The 17,470-nt window shown below is 48.8% G+C and overlaps 1 protein-coding gene across 3 annotated transcripts in view; it reads left to right on the forward strand.

Moving 5' to 3' along the window:
* Positions 1-17,470, forward strand: part of DPP6 (dipeptidyl peptidase like 6) — a 787,207-nt gene that overhangs the window by 736,812 nt on the left and 32,925 nt on the right. For all 3 annotated transcript variants that reach the window (XM_070368978.1, XM_070368979.1, XM_070368980.1), the window contains one exon: positions 16,958-17,005. In XM_070368978.1, the coding sequence (XP_070225079.1) occupies positions 16,958-17,005 (48 nt within the window). The remainder of the gene's footprint in view (positions 1-16,957; positions 17,006-17,470) is intronic.

Here is a 17,470-nt window from a genome sequence, read left to right on the forward strand (position 1 = left end):
CACCAGCCCCTTCCCCCACAGGCGTGTGGCCCGTGGAGCCAGGAGCAGAGCCTGCCTTCCATCCGTGCCCGAGAAGTCCAGGTGCCCGTGACAAGTGTTTGTCACCTCTTGTGCGCTGGGGAAAACTGATCTCATTGCTGATTGCTTTTCATGAGACTCTCTGCAGACCTGAGTGCACTGAGCCCCGGCGAAGCCCCAGACACAAGAGGGCACTGCAGCCCTGCGTTTAGCGCCTCTTCCTAGACCCGCTGCAGGGTCAGGTTTCTGGTGATTCACCGGGCACAGCCCGGTGTCTCCGCTGAAACCAGCGTCCAAACTGCCTCATCTGAATCTGTCAGACCACCCAGTGGGCCACAGGGGACCGACCAGTCCAGTGCAGGCAGGAAGGCTTTCTTTGGTGCCTGCTAAGTGCCAGACTTGGCCTGAATGCTGGGCATGCAGACGTGAGCAAGGCAAAGGCTGCCCTCAAGTAGCCCAGCGTCTGCAAAATTACCAGCTGGCCGAGGGGACAAAAGAGCACGGAGGGGAACCGGCTTGTCAGGCACCTCTGCTGGAGGTGGGCTGCCTGCCCTCTGGCTCCTGGTGACTGGCAACATCCGTGTACCTGGTAGTCAGTTAATGATCATTAACTGACGGCTGTTAAGCTTCCGAGCTGAGCAACAAATAGGCTCAAATGACCAAAGGTTATCACTGAACATACCTATGGAAAAAGGACTTTTCTTTACTTCATGGGTGAAATAAATAGTCCCAGTGGCCTTCAGGACTGGCTGAAGTGGGTGTGGATGATCTGAGCTGGGGTCTGGACCTTCAGAAGCTAGGTTCGCCTGTCTGTAGGTGGGAGAGCTCTGACAAGACTTGAGTCTCCACTCCTAACTAACCCCTGTCTATGCTGTGAACATGGGATCGTGATGTCCAGGGCTAAGAGGTAAAATCTCATCTGTTAACTGGAGAAAGGATCATCATTCGTGGAGCCTGGAACGTGGATGAATTCAAGTGTCAGTTGCTCAGTCGTGTCCGACTCTTTGTGACCCTATGGCCTGTAGCCCACCAGGCTCCTCTGTCCCTGGAGTTCTCCAGGCAAGAATACTAGAGTGGGTTTCCATGCCCCCCAGGGGATCTTCCCAACCCAGGGATTGAACCAATGTTTCTTAAGTCTCCTGCATTGCAGGCAGATTCTTTACCACTGCCGCCACCTGGGAATCCCCCAAGTACATTCTAGCCGTTTTGTTCGTATCACCATTTGGTTCCAGAACAACTCTTTAAGAGGAAGATGCCAAAGACCAGCTAATAAAGGTAACCTTCTGAACTCCAATCAGCTAGACAGTGTTGCTGCGAAGATGAACACTGAGGTTCACTGCCCTTTATAACTAAGAAATATATGTTCGTGAGCAGCCACGTGGATGGACTGTGCCTGCTGTCGGTCCTAGCAATACCACAGGCAGTTCTGCACCTCAGTTACTCGTCTGTGAAGCAGGGATACAGCACCTACTTCACAGGGTTATTTTAAAGACTAAAGTGACTAACGTCACTGCATGTAAAACACTTAGAACAATGCCTGCTGTGGTGATCGTGGTGAATTATGACGTTGTTGCTATTCTTATTTTTATTATTATCATCACACTGGTACTACCAAAGAGGGAATAGTCAGAGGGAATACCAAACAGAGAAGACACTGGAACTGGGCCTTGCAGGCAATGCAAGGTTTAGAGGAGAGGTTTAGAGGACACTAGGTGAGCAGGGCATCGAGGGAGAGGTGGGGTGAGCAGGCACAAAGATGTGAAACAACACAGCTTCTGTTCTAAAGAACAAGGCGTTGGGGAGGTGTGTGTTGGGTGATAGGAGATTGTCTGAACAATCTTTGATTGTTCAGAGGAGGTCTTTGATTTCATGCCAAGGGTTTCAACTTTGTCATGTGGGGATTGGAGAGCGACTTGAGGGTATTAATCAGAAGAGTGCCAAGGTTAAAACTGTGTGGGAGTCCTCGGGCAGAGGTGAGGAGGGCAGTGGTGAAAGTGTTGCCATGGCAATGGGAGGTGGTGAGAGATGCTTCCGCAGGTGTGGAGAAGGAGACCGCTGAGGAATCAGATATGGCAGTGTGAGAGAGTTGAGTGTGGGCATACCAACCTTTAAAAGAAGTGGTCTCCTTGTTCTCCATCCTTGAGTCCAAAAGGAAAAACAGGAAGCTCTGTATCCACCAAGTGTCAGGAGCCATAGGGGATCAGCTCCTGGTCACCCCAATACCCACAGTCAGGTGGCACCCCACCTCACAGATCCTGCACCAAGAACTGAGGCCTCTGCCCTCAGGATGCACACCCAGCACTTGGCGAGTCACTCCTGCTTACATGCAGTGGACTGACCATGAGCGGTGAGGGGAAGAGACACAGACTGGTGGTCAGCAGGGGCAGAAGAAGGCAGACCGAGGGGCACATTAGAGTCCCACCGGCCAGAGTCCTCCAGTCTGAGTCAAGACTTGATCAAGTTCAAAAAAAAAAGATAAAGTGTAGCCTGTCCTCATTGGGATTATAATAAAAGCCTCATTTCTTTGCATTCTGTAATTTGTCATCCAAATAAGTATCATCCTTCTCAAGAAGCTGCACAACTTGTTCTGACAAGAGGCTATTCCTCAGAAGAATTTAGGATATCCCTTGCAGTATGACCTTCTTGGACCAGGCTCCCAAGGAATCTGTAGTTCTTCCCTTAATAATAGACTTGGTTTTTGACAGTTACTGTAATCATCAAACTTAAAATATCCTTTGTTACATAATTGAGCTCTAAGTGATCTTTTGCACTTTTTAAAAACCAGAGCTAACATCTAAAAAAGGTAATTGGGCAACTTTGAGGTTATTCAAGAGAACAGGCCACAGCCTCTGCACCTCACCATTTCCCAAGGCATACATCCTGTCCATGAATACTTTGTCCTTCGTTTATTCAGCAAATATTCATTGACCACTTACTGTGAATAAGACACTGTACATTTTCTTTTGTGGGATACAGAGTTGTATAAAATGGGTTCCTAATCCAGTGGTCATGTATGGATGTGAGAATTGGACTGTGAAGAAAGCTGAGTGCTGAAGAATCGATGCTCTTGAACTGTGATGTTGGAGAAGACTCTTGAGAGTCCCTTGGACTGCAAGGAGATCCAACTAGTCCATTCTGAAGGAGATCAGCCCTGGGATTTCTTTGGAAGGAATGATGCTAAAGCTGAAACTCTAGTACTTTGGCCACCTCATGCGAAGAGTTGACTCATTGGAAAAGACTCTGATGCTGGGAGGGATTTGGGGCAGGAGGAGAAGGGGATGACAGAGGATAAGATGGCTGGATGGCATCACTGACTCAATGGACGTGAGTCTGAGTGGACTAGTCATAGAACTATCTAGTTCTGAACTAGTCCCAGAACTATCAGATCACAATACCACCAGATAATAAGAAGTATCATCACAAGTGTGAGAGACAGGACAGTACAGGAGCTGTGGGAAGTGGACTCGTAAGAGCCTTGACCGCACCCTGGTCCAGCTCCAGCTGGAACCTGCACAGGGGTGAACGCAACAGCCAGTGTCACTATTTCTCTTGTAGTTTGCCTAACCTCACAAAACTGGTCAAACTAAGCTCCTTCCTTCGCATTCATACTTTGTATTCTGTGAATTATGCTAAACATCTAAAAACTTCACCCAGGGTGATGTGTATTGGGCATAAAAGTTCTGTTGTAGCTCAAAGGCAGAAGAGAAGTGAAAGGCAAAGATGAAAAGGAAAGAGATATCCATCTGAGTGCAGAGTTCCAAAGAATAAGGAGAAATAAGAAAGTCGTCTTAGGAGGACAATGCAAAGAAATAGAGGGAAACAATAGAATGGGGAAGACTAGAGATCTTTTCAAGAAAATTACAGATATAAATGGAGCATTTCATGCAAAGATGAGCACAATAAAGGACAGAAATGGTTTCAGCCTAACAGAAACAGAAGATATTAAGAAGAGGTGGCAAGAATACACAGAATAACTATACAAAAAAGATCTTAATGACCCAGATAACCATGAAGGTGTGATCACTCACCTAAAGCCAGATATCCTAGAGTGCCAAGTCAAATGGCCCTTAGGAAACATCACTGCAAACAAAGCTAGTGCAGGTGATGGAATTTCAGTTGAGCTATTTCAAATCCTAAAAGATGATTCTCTTAAAATGCTATATTCGATATGACAGCAAATTTGGAAAACTCAGCAGTGGCCACAGGACTGGAAAAAATCAGTTTTCATTCCAATCCCAAGGCAATGCCAAAGAATGCCCAAACTACTGCACAATCACACTCATTTCACACACCAGCAAGGTCATGCTCAGAATTCTCCAAGACAGTCTTGAACAGTATATGAACCAAGAATTTTCAGATGTTCAAGCTGGATTCAGAAAAGGCAGAGGAACCAGAGATCAAGTTGCCATCTGTCAGAAAATTTTTCATAGAAAAAGCAAGAAAATTCCAGAAAAATGTCTACTTCTGCTTCATTGACTACAATAAAGCCTTTGACTGTGTGGATCACAACAAACTATGGGAAATTCTTAAAGAGATGAGAATACCAGACCACCTTACCTGCCTCCTGAGAAATTTGTATGCAGGTCAAGAAGCAACAATTAGAACTGGACCTGGAATAACAGACTGGTTCCAAATTGGGAAAGGAGTACATCAAGGCTGTATATTGTAACCCTGCTTGTTTAACTTATATGAAGGGTACATCATCTGAAATGCTGGGCTAGATGAAGCACAAGCTGGAATCAAGATTGCCAGGAGAAATATCAGTAACCTCAGATATGCAGATGATACCACCCTTATGGCAGAAAGCGAAGAGGAACTAGACAGCCTCTTGATGAAAGAGGAAAGTGAGAAAATTGGCTTAAAGCTCAACATTCAAAAAACTAAGATCATGGCATCCAGTCCCATCACTTCATGGCAAACAGATGGGGAAACAATGGAAACAGTGAAAGATTTTATTTTCTTGGGCTCCAAAATCATTGCAGATGGTGACTGTGGCCATGAAATTAAAAGACACTTGCTCCTTAGAAGAAAAGTTATGACAAACCTAGACAGCGTATAAAAAGCAGACACATTACTTTGCTGACAAAGATACATATAGTCAAAGCTAGGTTTTTCCAGTAGTCATGTATGGATGTGGGAGTTGGACTTTAAAAAAAGCTGAGCACCAAAAAATTGATGCTTTTGAACCGTGATGTTGGAGAAGACTCTTGAGAGTCCCTTGGACATCAAGGAGATCCAACCAGTCCATCCTAAAGGAAATCAGTCCTGAGTGTTCATTGGAAGGAATGATGCTGAAGCTGAAACTCCAATACTTTGGCCACCTGATGTGAAGAGCTGAGTCATTTGAAAAGATCCTGATGCTGGGAAAGATTGAAGGTAAGAGGAGAAAGGGTAGACAGAGGATGAGATGGTTGGATGGCATCACTGACTCAGTGGACATGAATGAGTTTGAGCAAACTCCAGAAGATGGTGAAGTACAGGGAAGCCTGGAGTGCTGCAGTCCATGGGGTTGCAAAGAGTTGGACACGACTGAGTGACTGAATAACAACAAAAGGCAGATGGTTCCTAAAACCTAACACTTCTGTGGATCGATTTCCCAAAGATGCTAGCTGACTTTGGGGAGCATACAGAGGCCCCTCCCATTTTATTACTGGGGTGGTTTCTCTTACTTTGCCTGTGATGTGCCTGAAATGTGACATGTAATTTCTTGAGCAAGAGGTCACATGTGACTGTGAAAGGGTAATGTGACACTTTTCACCACCATTTGTGAGCAGGTGAAACCGCCCCTGATCTCCGTGAAGCCCTCTGAGTGATGCTCCTTACCCTGCCGCATGGGACGTATGGTCACTTTCAAGTGGCCCCATGAGCCTGGATTGAAGCAGGGCTCAGTGCTGTGAGGCATGGCAGGGAAACCCCCAAATCCCACGCTCGATGTCAGCTATGACAAGATTTCAAAGTCAAACACAACAATATCCATCTGCAGTGTTGAGGAGGAAGTCACATCTTTGGAAACAAACATTTTCATTCTCTGCAGTAGTTCTGTGAAGCCTGGCTAGCCCCCTCCTTATTTGTCTGATAATATCATCTCAACGTATGAACCTTGTGCATCAAGCATACATAATTCACAAACTGGCAAATAAAGAGATCCGGATGCTGCTCCCAGCAGGGCCATGGCCCGTGTTCTGCGCTGGCTGGAGCCTTCCTGCACTCACCCAGCTGGCCGCTGGCCTTTGAACCATTCATCCATGCTCAAGAGATATTCGGGCCGTGATCACCAGACTGCCTGAGTCTCTGTTGTTCATATACCATGAGTGTAGCTTCTGGTGGGAGTTATGTGCACACAGATTCCTCTGAGGACCCAGGGATATAAAGAGTAATAGAATGAGGATAGCTCAGTGAAGAAATTCAGTGGAGAAAAGAGGCTGAAGAATTCAGCCAGAAAGGTGGAGAAAAAGAGGCTGAAACGACATGGTGAGACCAAGTTTCGGTGAACAAGGCCCGCACTCTATTTTTTCAAAGTAGTTTTTATACCTTAAGTTATGCATAGAGGATAATGGGGGAAGGGGTAGAGTCTTGCAGCAAACCAGGCTTTCTTCCTGCAAACTTATCATATGCACACGCTTCGGTGATTTGCATCATCTTCTGGCCGAGGCCTGTTAACATTTAAGACCTTTTCTTCAGAAAACTTATTTTTCTCTAAAGGTGGTTGGTCAGGAGCCACCCTCCAAAAAGCATTAGATAAAGTTGCATTCCTACAGAGCAAAGGTGTGGTGGGCTATAACAAGAAAAAGAATTAACTCAAGGGTCCCAGGTTACAAACATTAAAGCTACTACTTACACCAATTATATTAATCAATACACTGCCAGGGACACAGCAGGTAAGGGATATGGAAACTTAGCAGCAAACAATGGCCCAACAAGTGAAAACCATTCACCAATACAACACATGTTGTTTTCATGGCAGTTGTGTCTTTGTAAGCAAAGGCTGAGCAAACAGAACTCTTTTTGCACAATTTCAGTTTGAGCAAAAGGGACAGCAGCCGAGACACACTTAACCTACCAAGGACACAAGAAATCTCAGGAAGGGGCAAGGAGGCTCCTAGTATTAGTAAATATTTTTGTGACTGCACACGTGTGTTCACAGGTGGCTGCTCACATGAGTCTAGGCATGTGTGCGTGAGTGTGTCCATAGGTGAACACATGGAGAATCAAGTGTTTAATGAATGACCTGATTGACAGAGGCATTTACAGTGGAACATGTCCTGTGTCCTAGGACAAGCCGAAAGGGGATGACAGGGAAGGGATGCTGAGAGGGAGCAGACAGGTGGTCCTACTTCTCCATCGTCCCCTTCCCGCCCCTCCCCGCCTTCTGCGTCAGGCTGAGAGCAGCGCCTCCTTCCGGGCACAGGTGTGGAGCGTCTCCCCTCCCCAGGGTCCGCGTTTGTATCTCACAGGGAGGCTGCAGTTGATCACAGCATCCTAACGCCTGTGCAGACAGGCTGCCTCGGCTCCTGGAGCCGGTGAGGTGAGGCAGCACGCAGCCCGGCACCTGCCAGGCACCCAGAGTGGTGGCGTCATCATTTTTGCTGTTCCTCTTATTAAGAATAGACCTTAGCCACCCTATATTCCACAGCTGGGATCCAGGTGAGAAACACCCCTTGGCTGGAACCACAAGTAGCTGGAGGCCGAGCTGACCCAGACAGGACTGGGGACCACGTCCTGACTCCTGGGTCCATGTGCAGACCTCGGGACGGCGCACCTTCTTCTGTCCATATCCCCGGGACCTGGCCCTGCTCCCTGAACATGGTAGAGTCTCCATGTGTGTTTGTCAGGTTGAATCACATGCAAAGTAAGAAGAAACTGCAAACAGGAGCTGTTGGAAGGATAGCAGGTGAACAGAGTGCTGTCGGATTCTGACCGTCTAGAGAGACTGGGGCACAGCAGTCTGTGCAGAGACAGGCGGAAGGGAGGGGCTGTGGGCAGCAGTGACGAACACGTGAAAGCTTGCTGCTGTTCAAAACGGCACATTTAATCAGGTAGCTGTTGGCTGGATGCAAGTGAGATCATTTGGAAGAGGAAGAAAAGTAAGGAAAGCCAACTTAAAACTTCAATGGTGAAGCCCCTCCGAAGGCTGTTTAGTAAAGGTGTCCTTAATTGTTTAAAACGAGTGTGGCAGGCTCCCCTTTCAGCACTGCAAGCTCCCCGGGGTCATGTGTGTGGGCCTCCTGTGCTTCTTGTCCTCTTACAGAAATCCTCAGCAACACTAACCCAGGTCCTGTCAAAGGATCACAAAGCCCAAATATCTTACTCTGAATTGGGAATCTCCTGCTTTTTCCCCATTTCTTGTGACTTTGTTTTGAGTTAGGTGTTTTCCTAAATTACCTGCAAATTTTCAGGAGCCCAAGCATCATAGAAATCTCAAAACAATGGGTGATCTTAAAATTCACACAGAGCCGTGGGTTGAGGCTACCTGGGCCAGAGGAGCGTGCGCGATGGCATGGGAGGAGGAGGACCCAGCACCTGGAGCACAACGCCGGGGAGCCGGGGGTGGGGCCTCACAGAGGAAGTGTGGGTAGTTGGATAGGATTAGGTTATAATTAATCCGTTTAAATTATACGTACAAGGCTGCTTTTTAACTTTGGTGTCCACCTACAATGCAGAAGACCCTGGTTCAATCCCTGCGTTGGGAACATACCCTGGAGAAGGGAAAGGCTACCCACTCCAGTATTCTGGCTTGAAGATTTCCATGGATTTTCTAGTCCGTGGGGTCAGAAAGAGCTGGACACGACTGAGCGACTTTCCCTTAATGTAGTTTTTACTTGTGTTGTTTCTGTTCGGCTAAAGAGTGTGACCTGATGTGTGTGCTCGGCCTTGTCCGACTCTTTGTGACGCCATGGGCTGTAGCAGGCTCCCCTGTCCGTGGGATTCTCCAGGCAAGGATACTGGAGTGGGTTGCCATTTCCTACCCCAGGGGCTCTTCCAATCCAGGGATCAAACCCGGGTCTCTTGCATCTCCTGTGTTGGCAGGCAGATTCCTTACTACTTCACTACCTAAGAGCCCATTCTAAAAAAATACTAGATATTAAAATGACAGGAAAGCTGATATGGTTGTGACGTGGCTCTCAGAAAACAAGAGAATACGATTCAGACCCTATAAGTAAAGATAGCTACCCTCGGTGCTTAGAGAAAAGGGCTGGGGGCAGAGGGGTTGCTGAGTATCAGCAAGGAAACCATGACCTGAATAAAGCACAGAACCCAGAGGGTGGTCTTAGGGGGTCCTTCCTTAGCTGAGTTTAAATTTGCTGCCTTGATACACGACAGCCAAGTATAAGCTTAGGAAGCTGTCCTTCACGAGCTGCTAACCCACTCAGCAAACGTTTTGTTCACGACATTGAGTCCCAGGTTCAGAACAGGTACTGGGATGACTCAGATCCCTGGCCTGAAGATTCATGTGTGTGTGTGTGTGTTTGTGTGTGTGAGAGAGAGTCTGTGTCTGTGTGTGTGGGAACTTGGTAGGAGCAGTTTCGTTGTGTGTGTGTGTGTGTGTGTGTGAGTCTGTGTATGTGTGTGAGTCTGTGTGTGTGAGTCTGTGTGTGTGTGTGTTGTAATGGAAACTTGGTAGGAGCAGTTTCATTGTGTGTGTGTGTGTATGTGTGAGTCTGTGTATGTGTGTGAGTCTGTGTGTGTGTGAGTCTGTGTGTGTGTTGTAATGGAAACTTGGTAGGCGCAGTTTCGTTGTGTGTGTGTGTGTCTGTGTGTCTGTGTATGTGTGTGAGTCTGTGTGTGTGTGTGTGTGTGTGTGTTGTAATGGAAACTTGGTAGGAGCAGTTTCGTCATGTGTGTGTGGTAGTGGGAACTTGGGAGGAGCGGTCATGTCTTTCGAAAGTGGCTTTCATGGTGACGGTTGCTGCTGGTGCCGAGGGCGCCTTGTGAGGCACGTCAGGACGGATGCAGGAGGAGGATCTGCAGCTGCGCGGTGGAGAGCAGCTCCCCCGCGTCTGCGTGTCACTGCTCTTTAACGCCGCACCAGTCCATGCACCTTGCTGGTAGATGTCTGTATTGTTTATAGTGTCCATCTGTAACAAGTAAAGCTGCTGAGAATATTCCTATAAGATAGAACTAACTACTAAATAACGATCGCAAGCAGCAGTGTGACTGAAGTGGACCGTGCATGAGACAGGCAGTGTGCAGTCCACACACATGAATTACACAGACAATTGTCCAGCGTCAACCCACTCAAGATTTGGAAAAGGTAGACCAAAGCAACACCAAGATAAATACGTGCCTGTAAGGATGGTAAAAGCAAACACAAACAAAAAACCCCACACATGCCTTTTTTAAGTTAGAGCATAGACATCTGTCTGCCATTAGCCGTAGGCTGACGAGACCATGTGCTCTGGCATCTCGGTCTCTGCTCAGTGTGCTCATGCCCTGCTGTTACCAGACCACCCTCCCATCACATGTGGTTCACAGCCCCTCCTCTGGAGAGGTTTTCCAGCTCCATCGTCGAGGGCACCGGAGTGCGCATGAACTACGGCCCCAGGCATTTTTCTGGGGCTCCCTCTGGTTTCCCGCAGCCGTGGGAGTGTAGCTTCCGGATGAAGGCTGCCCTGTCAGCCTGGATCCCAGAGGAGGATCAGCATTGCTGCAGCTGACCGGTTCCCACAGGGTTGAACTCCTGTTGTATTAAAGCACCTAGATTTCGGGGTTTTGTGTTTGAAACCACGAGCTTATTTAGTGAAGACTGACGGTACGGCCTTTTTAACACAGCAATTGCAATGCCTTTAGTGAGCTTATCCGGCACAGTCTTACCTGTGTGTGAAGACACATGTTAGAGGATTTCTGTTGCGTTTTCGCAACAACAACAAAACCAGAAGGAAACAGTGTGAACACCCATCAGGAGGGGGTAGACCAAAGACGTGTGATGTGTCCACACAACAGAACACTATACATCTGTCTGAAGTGCAGGCTTACCACTCGTGGAAGTCATTTCCATCATCGTGGTATTGCGGCATCTAGCATGATGTTTCCATGTAACATGGTACAGTGAGTCCCCTACATACGAACTTTCGAGTGTCAAGCTTTCAAAGGTGCACACGTGCGCTCCATCAGCATCAGGCGTGAGTGGCCCTGCAGCTGGGCCTCCCTCTCCCGTCGCTGACCGTGCTTGGGCTCCACCATCTCCCGCCTCCCCCGCTCCTCCAGTCGTTCCCGCCTGTTCACGGATGCCAGCCGCTGTGTGCCAGCTGCCAGGCTGGACCACTGTGCTTTTAAGGTACTGTCCTATGAGATTAAGCATATTTCTTTATTTTTGTGTGTTTTTTAACGTATTATTTGTGTTAAAAGAATTATAAACGTATTACAGCGCAGTATTATGTAGCCCAACTGTGTCAGTTGGGTGCCTTGGCTAACTTTGTTGGACTTAGAAACTGGACTTAGGAACGTGCTCTCGGAGTGTAACTCGATCGTATGTGTGGGAAGTATTTTCCACATTTGCCCGTGTGCACAGGTGTCCTCTACTCATCTCCTGCACTCTGCGGTCTTCCCCTGGGTGGACAGACTGTGTTCATGGGGTCCCTCCCCTGCCCACGGCTGGCCGGGCAGCTCTTGCTCAGATGCAGTGGCGGTTAAGAGTCGTCTCCATGCCTCCGTGTGTCCACGCACAGGGCCCACTCTGACATAGGGCATAGTGGTGGGACCCTCTGGTCGTGGGTCAGGCATCGTCAGGTTTCACAACTGTGGCTGAGTCTTCCCCCCTAGTGGCTATGCCCACTCACCTGCTGGGCGTTTGGCCTCGTCATCCTGCTTTTGTCAGACTAGATTTCAAGGCAGTTCAAACCACTGAGGTGTGCTGTGTTATTCCATATGTGGCGTATGTATTATTATTAACACATTTTTGTTGTTGTTGACTCGCTCAGTCGTGTCTGACTCTTTGTGACCCCATGAACTGCAGCACACCAGGCTTCCCTGTCCATCACCAACTCCCGGAGCTTGCTCAAACTCATGTCCATCGAGTCAGTGATACCATCCAACCATCTCATCCTCTGTCATCCCTGTCTCCTCCCACCTTCAATCTTTCCCAGCATCAGGGTCTTTTTCAGTGAGTCAATTCTTTGCATCAGGTGGCCAAAGTATTGGAGCTTCAGCTTCAGCATTAGTCCCTCCAATGAGTATTCAGGACTGATTTCCTTTAGGATTGACTGGCTTGATCTCCTTGCTGTCCAAGGGACTCTCAAGAGTCTTCTCCAACACCACAGTTCAAAAGCATCAATTCTTCGCTGCTCAGCTTTCCTTATGGTCCAACTCTCACATCCGTACATGACTAGTGGAAAAACGCATTTTTGCCACATGATATTGTTTGGTTACCACCTATCACATGGCAATCAGTTCAGTTCAGTTCAGTCACTCAGTCGTGTCTGACTCTTTGCGACCCCATGAATCGCAGCACGCCAGGCCTCCCTGTCCATCACCAACTCCCAGAGTTCACTCAAACTCATGTCCGTTGAGTCGGTGATGCCATCCAGCCATCTCATCCTCTGTCATCCTCTTCTCGTCCTGCCCCAATCCCTCCCAGCATCAGAGTCTTTTCCAAAGAGTCAACTCTTCACATGAGGTGGCCAAAGTATTGAGTTTCAGCTTTAGCATCAGTACTTCCAAAGAACACCCAGGACTGATCGCCTTCAGAATGGACTGGTTGGATCTCCTTGCAGTCCAACGGACTCTCAAGAGTCTTCTCCAACACCACAGTTCAAAAGCATCAATTCTTTGGCGCTCAGCCTTCTTCACAGTCCAACTCTCGCATCCATACATGACCACTGGAAAAACCATAGCCTTGACTTAGACAGACCTTTGTTGGCAAAGTAATGTCTCTGCTTTTCAATATGCTATCTAGGTTGGTCATAACTTTCCTTCCAAGGAGTAAGTGTCTTTTAATTTCATGGCTGCAGTCACCATCTGCAGTGATTTTGGAGCCCCAAAAAATAAAGTCTGACACTGTTTCCACTGTTTCCCCATCTATTTCCCGTGAAGTGATGGGACCGGATGCCATGATCTTAGTTTTCTGAATGTTGAGCTTTAAGCCAACTTTTTCACTCTCCTCTTTCACTTTCATCAAGAGGCTTTTTAGTTCCTCTTCACTTTCTGCCATAAGGGTGGTGTCATCTGCATATCTGAGCTTATTGATATTTCTCCTGGCAATCTTGATTCCAGCTTGTGCTTATTCCAGCCCAGCGTTTCTCATGATGTACTCTGCATATACATTAAATAAGCAGGGTGACAGGCGTACTCCTTTTCCTATTTGGAACCAGTCTGTTGTTCCATGTCCAGTTCTAACTGTTGCTTCCTGACCTGCATACAGGTTTCTTAAGGAGCAGGTCAGATGGTCTGGTATTCCCATCTCTTTCAGAATTTTCCACAGTTTATTGTGATCCACACAGTCAAAGGCTTTGGCATAGTCAATAAAGCAGAAATAGATGTTTTTCTGGAACTCTCTTGCTTTTTCAATGATCCAGCAGATGTTGACAATTTGATCTCTGGTTCCTCTGCCTTTTCTAAAACCAGCTTGAACATCTGGAAGTTCACGGTTCACATATTGCTGAAGCCTGGCTTGGAGAATTTTGAGCATTACTTTACTAGTCTTTTAAATACACATGTATACCTGTGATGGATTCATTTTGATATTTGGCAAAACTAATACAATTATGTAAAGTTTAAAAATAAAATAAAATTAATTTAAAAAATAAAATAAATAAATAAATAAATAAATACACATGGAAATGATAAATACTAACTCCAAGGTAAGTCAACCTCTGGGAAGGGAGCAGACTGAGATTAGGAGACACAGGTGACCTCAAATCTGTGTGTTAGATTTTATCTTTAAAAAGTGAGGCAATGTGCTATAACTTAAAGATTCGATAAAGCTGCATATTTACATGAAAGGTTTTTTTATGTTTGAAATAATTGCTTATTTGTAAATTTGACCACCTACACGCAGAGAATACTTGAGTGGGTAGCCTTTCCCTTCTCCAGGGGATCTTCCCAACCTAGGGACCAAACCCTGGTCTCCCACACTGCAGGCGGATTCTTCACCAGCTGAACCACCAGGGAAGCCCAACATGCAGCAAACATTTTAGGATGTTTTAGAATCATTCAGGTTACTTCTGGAAAGTGGGGTGAGAAGGACCTTTTACCTGTCACTTTATTCCTTTCTGTGGTGTTTGAATTTTTTCAGAAACATGTACCAAGTTCACTAAGCTTCCCAGGGGGCTCAGTGGTAAAGAAACCATCTGCCAGTGCAGGAGACATAAGATACTCGGGTTCGACCCCTGGGTTGGGAAGATCCCCTGGAGGAGGGCATGGCAACCCACTCCAGTATTCTTGCCTGGAGAATCCCATGGACATTGGAGCCTGGCGGGCTGCAGTCCATGGGGTTGCAAAGAGTCAGACACGGCTGAAGGAACTTGGCACACATGCACGCATCAAGTTCCTGCATTTGAAAATAAGAAGGGTCCCATCCCAGCTCGACAACTTCCCTGCTGTGCTGCTGGGACAGAAGACTTAAAGCTCTCACAGCCTGTGTTTTCTCATCTGCAAAATACAGTTGGAAGCACGTGCTTTGCAGAGCCGCTGGGAGGACTAGGAATTATTCATATAAACACATAGCGGAGTGCCTTGGACATAGTAGGCACCAAATAAATAATCACTGTTTACATTATTAATAAGAATGGAGGATGCACTCTGTTTGCAAACATACCCTCCCCGAAATGCGGAGGAAGGACACGCAGCCCATCTCTCAGTACCTGCTCTGTTCTCCCCCATGCGCGCCCAGTGGGGAAACCGATCTTCCAGCCTGAAAACTTCTTTTGACCCAACAATTGAAACCCACCACCTGCCGGCGCTTAGCCCCCTTCAGTGGGCGCCATCCCTTTTGGCTAAATGCACAGAGTCACCCAACCCTGCTGCTCCCTCCGCACCCTGGGTCGAAGGCGCCTGGTTCCGCAAATAAAAAGGCAGGACACCCAGTACCACTTGATTTCAGATAAACAACAAATGAATTTTTAGTCGTAAATCCCAGTACCACCTGGGACATATTTATACTGAAAATACATATTGTTTATGTGGAATTCAAATGTAACTGGATAACCTGCATTTGATCTGGCAGGCCTCCCTATGGGGAGATGGAGGAGGGGCACCTGGTGGCCAGGCGAGGCCCCGGACCTCCTGGACTTTGCGTCTGGGTCCGGTCCCGGGCAGGGGACAGGCAGTCCACGGCTGCCGTGGCCGCTGTCTGTCTCAGCCCTGCTGGTCCGGGGGTGCCCCCCCGGCTGGAGCAGCCCCTCGTGCCTCTCACGGCACCTCGGACCCCATGGCTTCTCTCTGCATCCTCTCCGGGCCCTGGACTAGGATTCCACTCTGCAGTCTTTGAGCGTGGCCGGGGCTCTGAGCTTCGTGGTGGTGGGACCCACACAGACCCCCGCTCGCAACTCAACCCCTTGCCTCCGGGCCCCTTGGAAGTGGGCAGGGAGTTCTGATGGTGATCCCAGGGAAACTGCCCAAATAGTCTGAACCCCCAGCTTAGATGCGGCCACCCCATGAGCTCAGAGCACCCCCGAGTCTCCTGCCCAAGGCAGAGGAACAGCAGCCCCGGCCCTCCAGCCCCCAGGACACATCCATCCCCCTCTGCCCACTGCCGCCCACCCGCCTTCACGCCCTCTCTCCCTGCCGTCTCCCCAGACCACCAGGGCCAAGGGGCAGCCCCCCGGCTCCTTCCTGTGTGGTCTGGGGTCCTTCACTCAGCGTTCAATCCACAGATATGTGATCAAGCCCCAGTATATTCCAAACACCATTCTAGATGCTGGAGATAATGGCAATAAATAAGACCAAGTTTCAGAATTTGTTCATACAAATTCCAGGGCTTCTGTTCTAGTGCAGTTGAAGTGAGCAGTGAACACATATGCTGAAAATCCATACTCTGGGGTCCTGATGTCATGGCAAGAGGCAGCGCTCTGTAAAGAAGAGGGGGAGGGGGCTGGGCAGAGAGGGTGGCAGTTTCTCTTGCATCGGGAGTTGGGGGCGTGGAGGAGGTGTGTGAGCAGAGACTTAATGAAGACAAAGCCGTGTCTGGGAGCAGACTTCAGGCAGAGAGGACAGTAGGCTGGGGCGGGGGTGGGGAGCAAGCCTGGCGTCCCTCACGTCCCGCAGGAAGGCCCCCCCCCACCGCCCACCACACTACCAGTTGGAACAGGAGTGGAACGGGAGTGCAGAGAAGGCACAGAGATGGGCTAGAAAAATCCACGCCTGCCTTTCAGTATGCCTTCAGAATATCTGAAAAGTAAGCTTTTCTCTTGCCGCACTCTCCTTTTGCTAAAGAGGGTAACAAAGTTGACCTACAGACTCGACCCACAGCTGGCCAGGCCCTCTTCTCACTCCAGGCCTGCAGCTTCGGGACAACCTAAGAGCAGAAAGCTGCATCAGGGAACAGGGAAACACAGCTGAACACTTGCACAGTGATCATGTTACCCTAGAAGTGTTAACCAGGCATTCCAGGAGACGAGGAGGGGAGGGCTTCCCCAGGGAGGAGCCAGCAAGGCAGCCTCGATGCGTGACTCAAGACAGAGGCAGCAGATTGACCGGAACTCAGTGCAAACGATGCAGGACTGGAGGGCCACAGGGAAGTTGTAAGGGCATCGATGTTTTATGTCATTGGGACCTTCTAAAATCATACCCTTCTACTTGGGTTCCTTGTAACTGACATGGATGCAAACTTAGGAAGACATGCCCTTAACCCCCAGGGACCTGGCCTCTGCCATCCACGCTGATGACAACCCCCCCGCACTGGGGCCGGGCGCCCAGAGCCCTGAGGAGCATGTGGTAACCAAGGCTTGGTTCTCCTTCGTTCTCAGCTAAACTCATGGCCTCCTTGTCTCTCTACCCTCTGCAGGTCCTGGGGTCCCCACGGTGAGCGTGCACAACACGACCGATAAGAAAAGTAAGTGCTCTTTGGTCTTGTCTTAAATCTCCCTGCGACGTGGGGCTGGGAAGCAGAAAGGCTTTAAGAGATGATCCAGGCACAGTTTCTGTTTGGAGACCGCGATGGTCATGTTCTAGCAGCTCCAGATGAACCTGCATCCCCAGTACTGTTAGGTGCGATGGACGTGAAGATCTCCCAGCCAGTGAGGGCGCGTGGGCCCGCAGGCCCCTAGGGCCCAGAGGCCGCCTGGGGTGAGCCGACCTTGTCTGCGACCCCATAGGCAGAGCCCCGCCGGAGGCGGAGCCCTGGGCCGCAGGGATGTGCACAGACAGTGCTGGGCTCTCCAGCCGGGCCTGCCGCGCCCTCCCGGCTCTGAGAGCCCCCCACCGCTGGCTGAGGCTCCGTGGACACCTCCAGCCCACCTTCCTCTGTGGTCTGGGGGCAGCTGCCTGGCACAGGGGTCTTCGCCTCCAGGTCGCTGCA

The sequence above is a fragment of the Bos mutus genome, chromosome 4 (genome assembly GCF_027580195.1).
Source record: "Bos mutus isolate GX-2022 chromosome 4, NWIPB_WYAK_1.1, whole genome shotgun sequence".
Classification (NCBI taxonomy): domain Eukaryota; kingdom Metazoa; phylum Chordata; class Mammalia; order Artiodactyla; family Bovidae; genus Bos; species Bos mutus.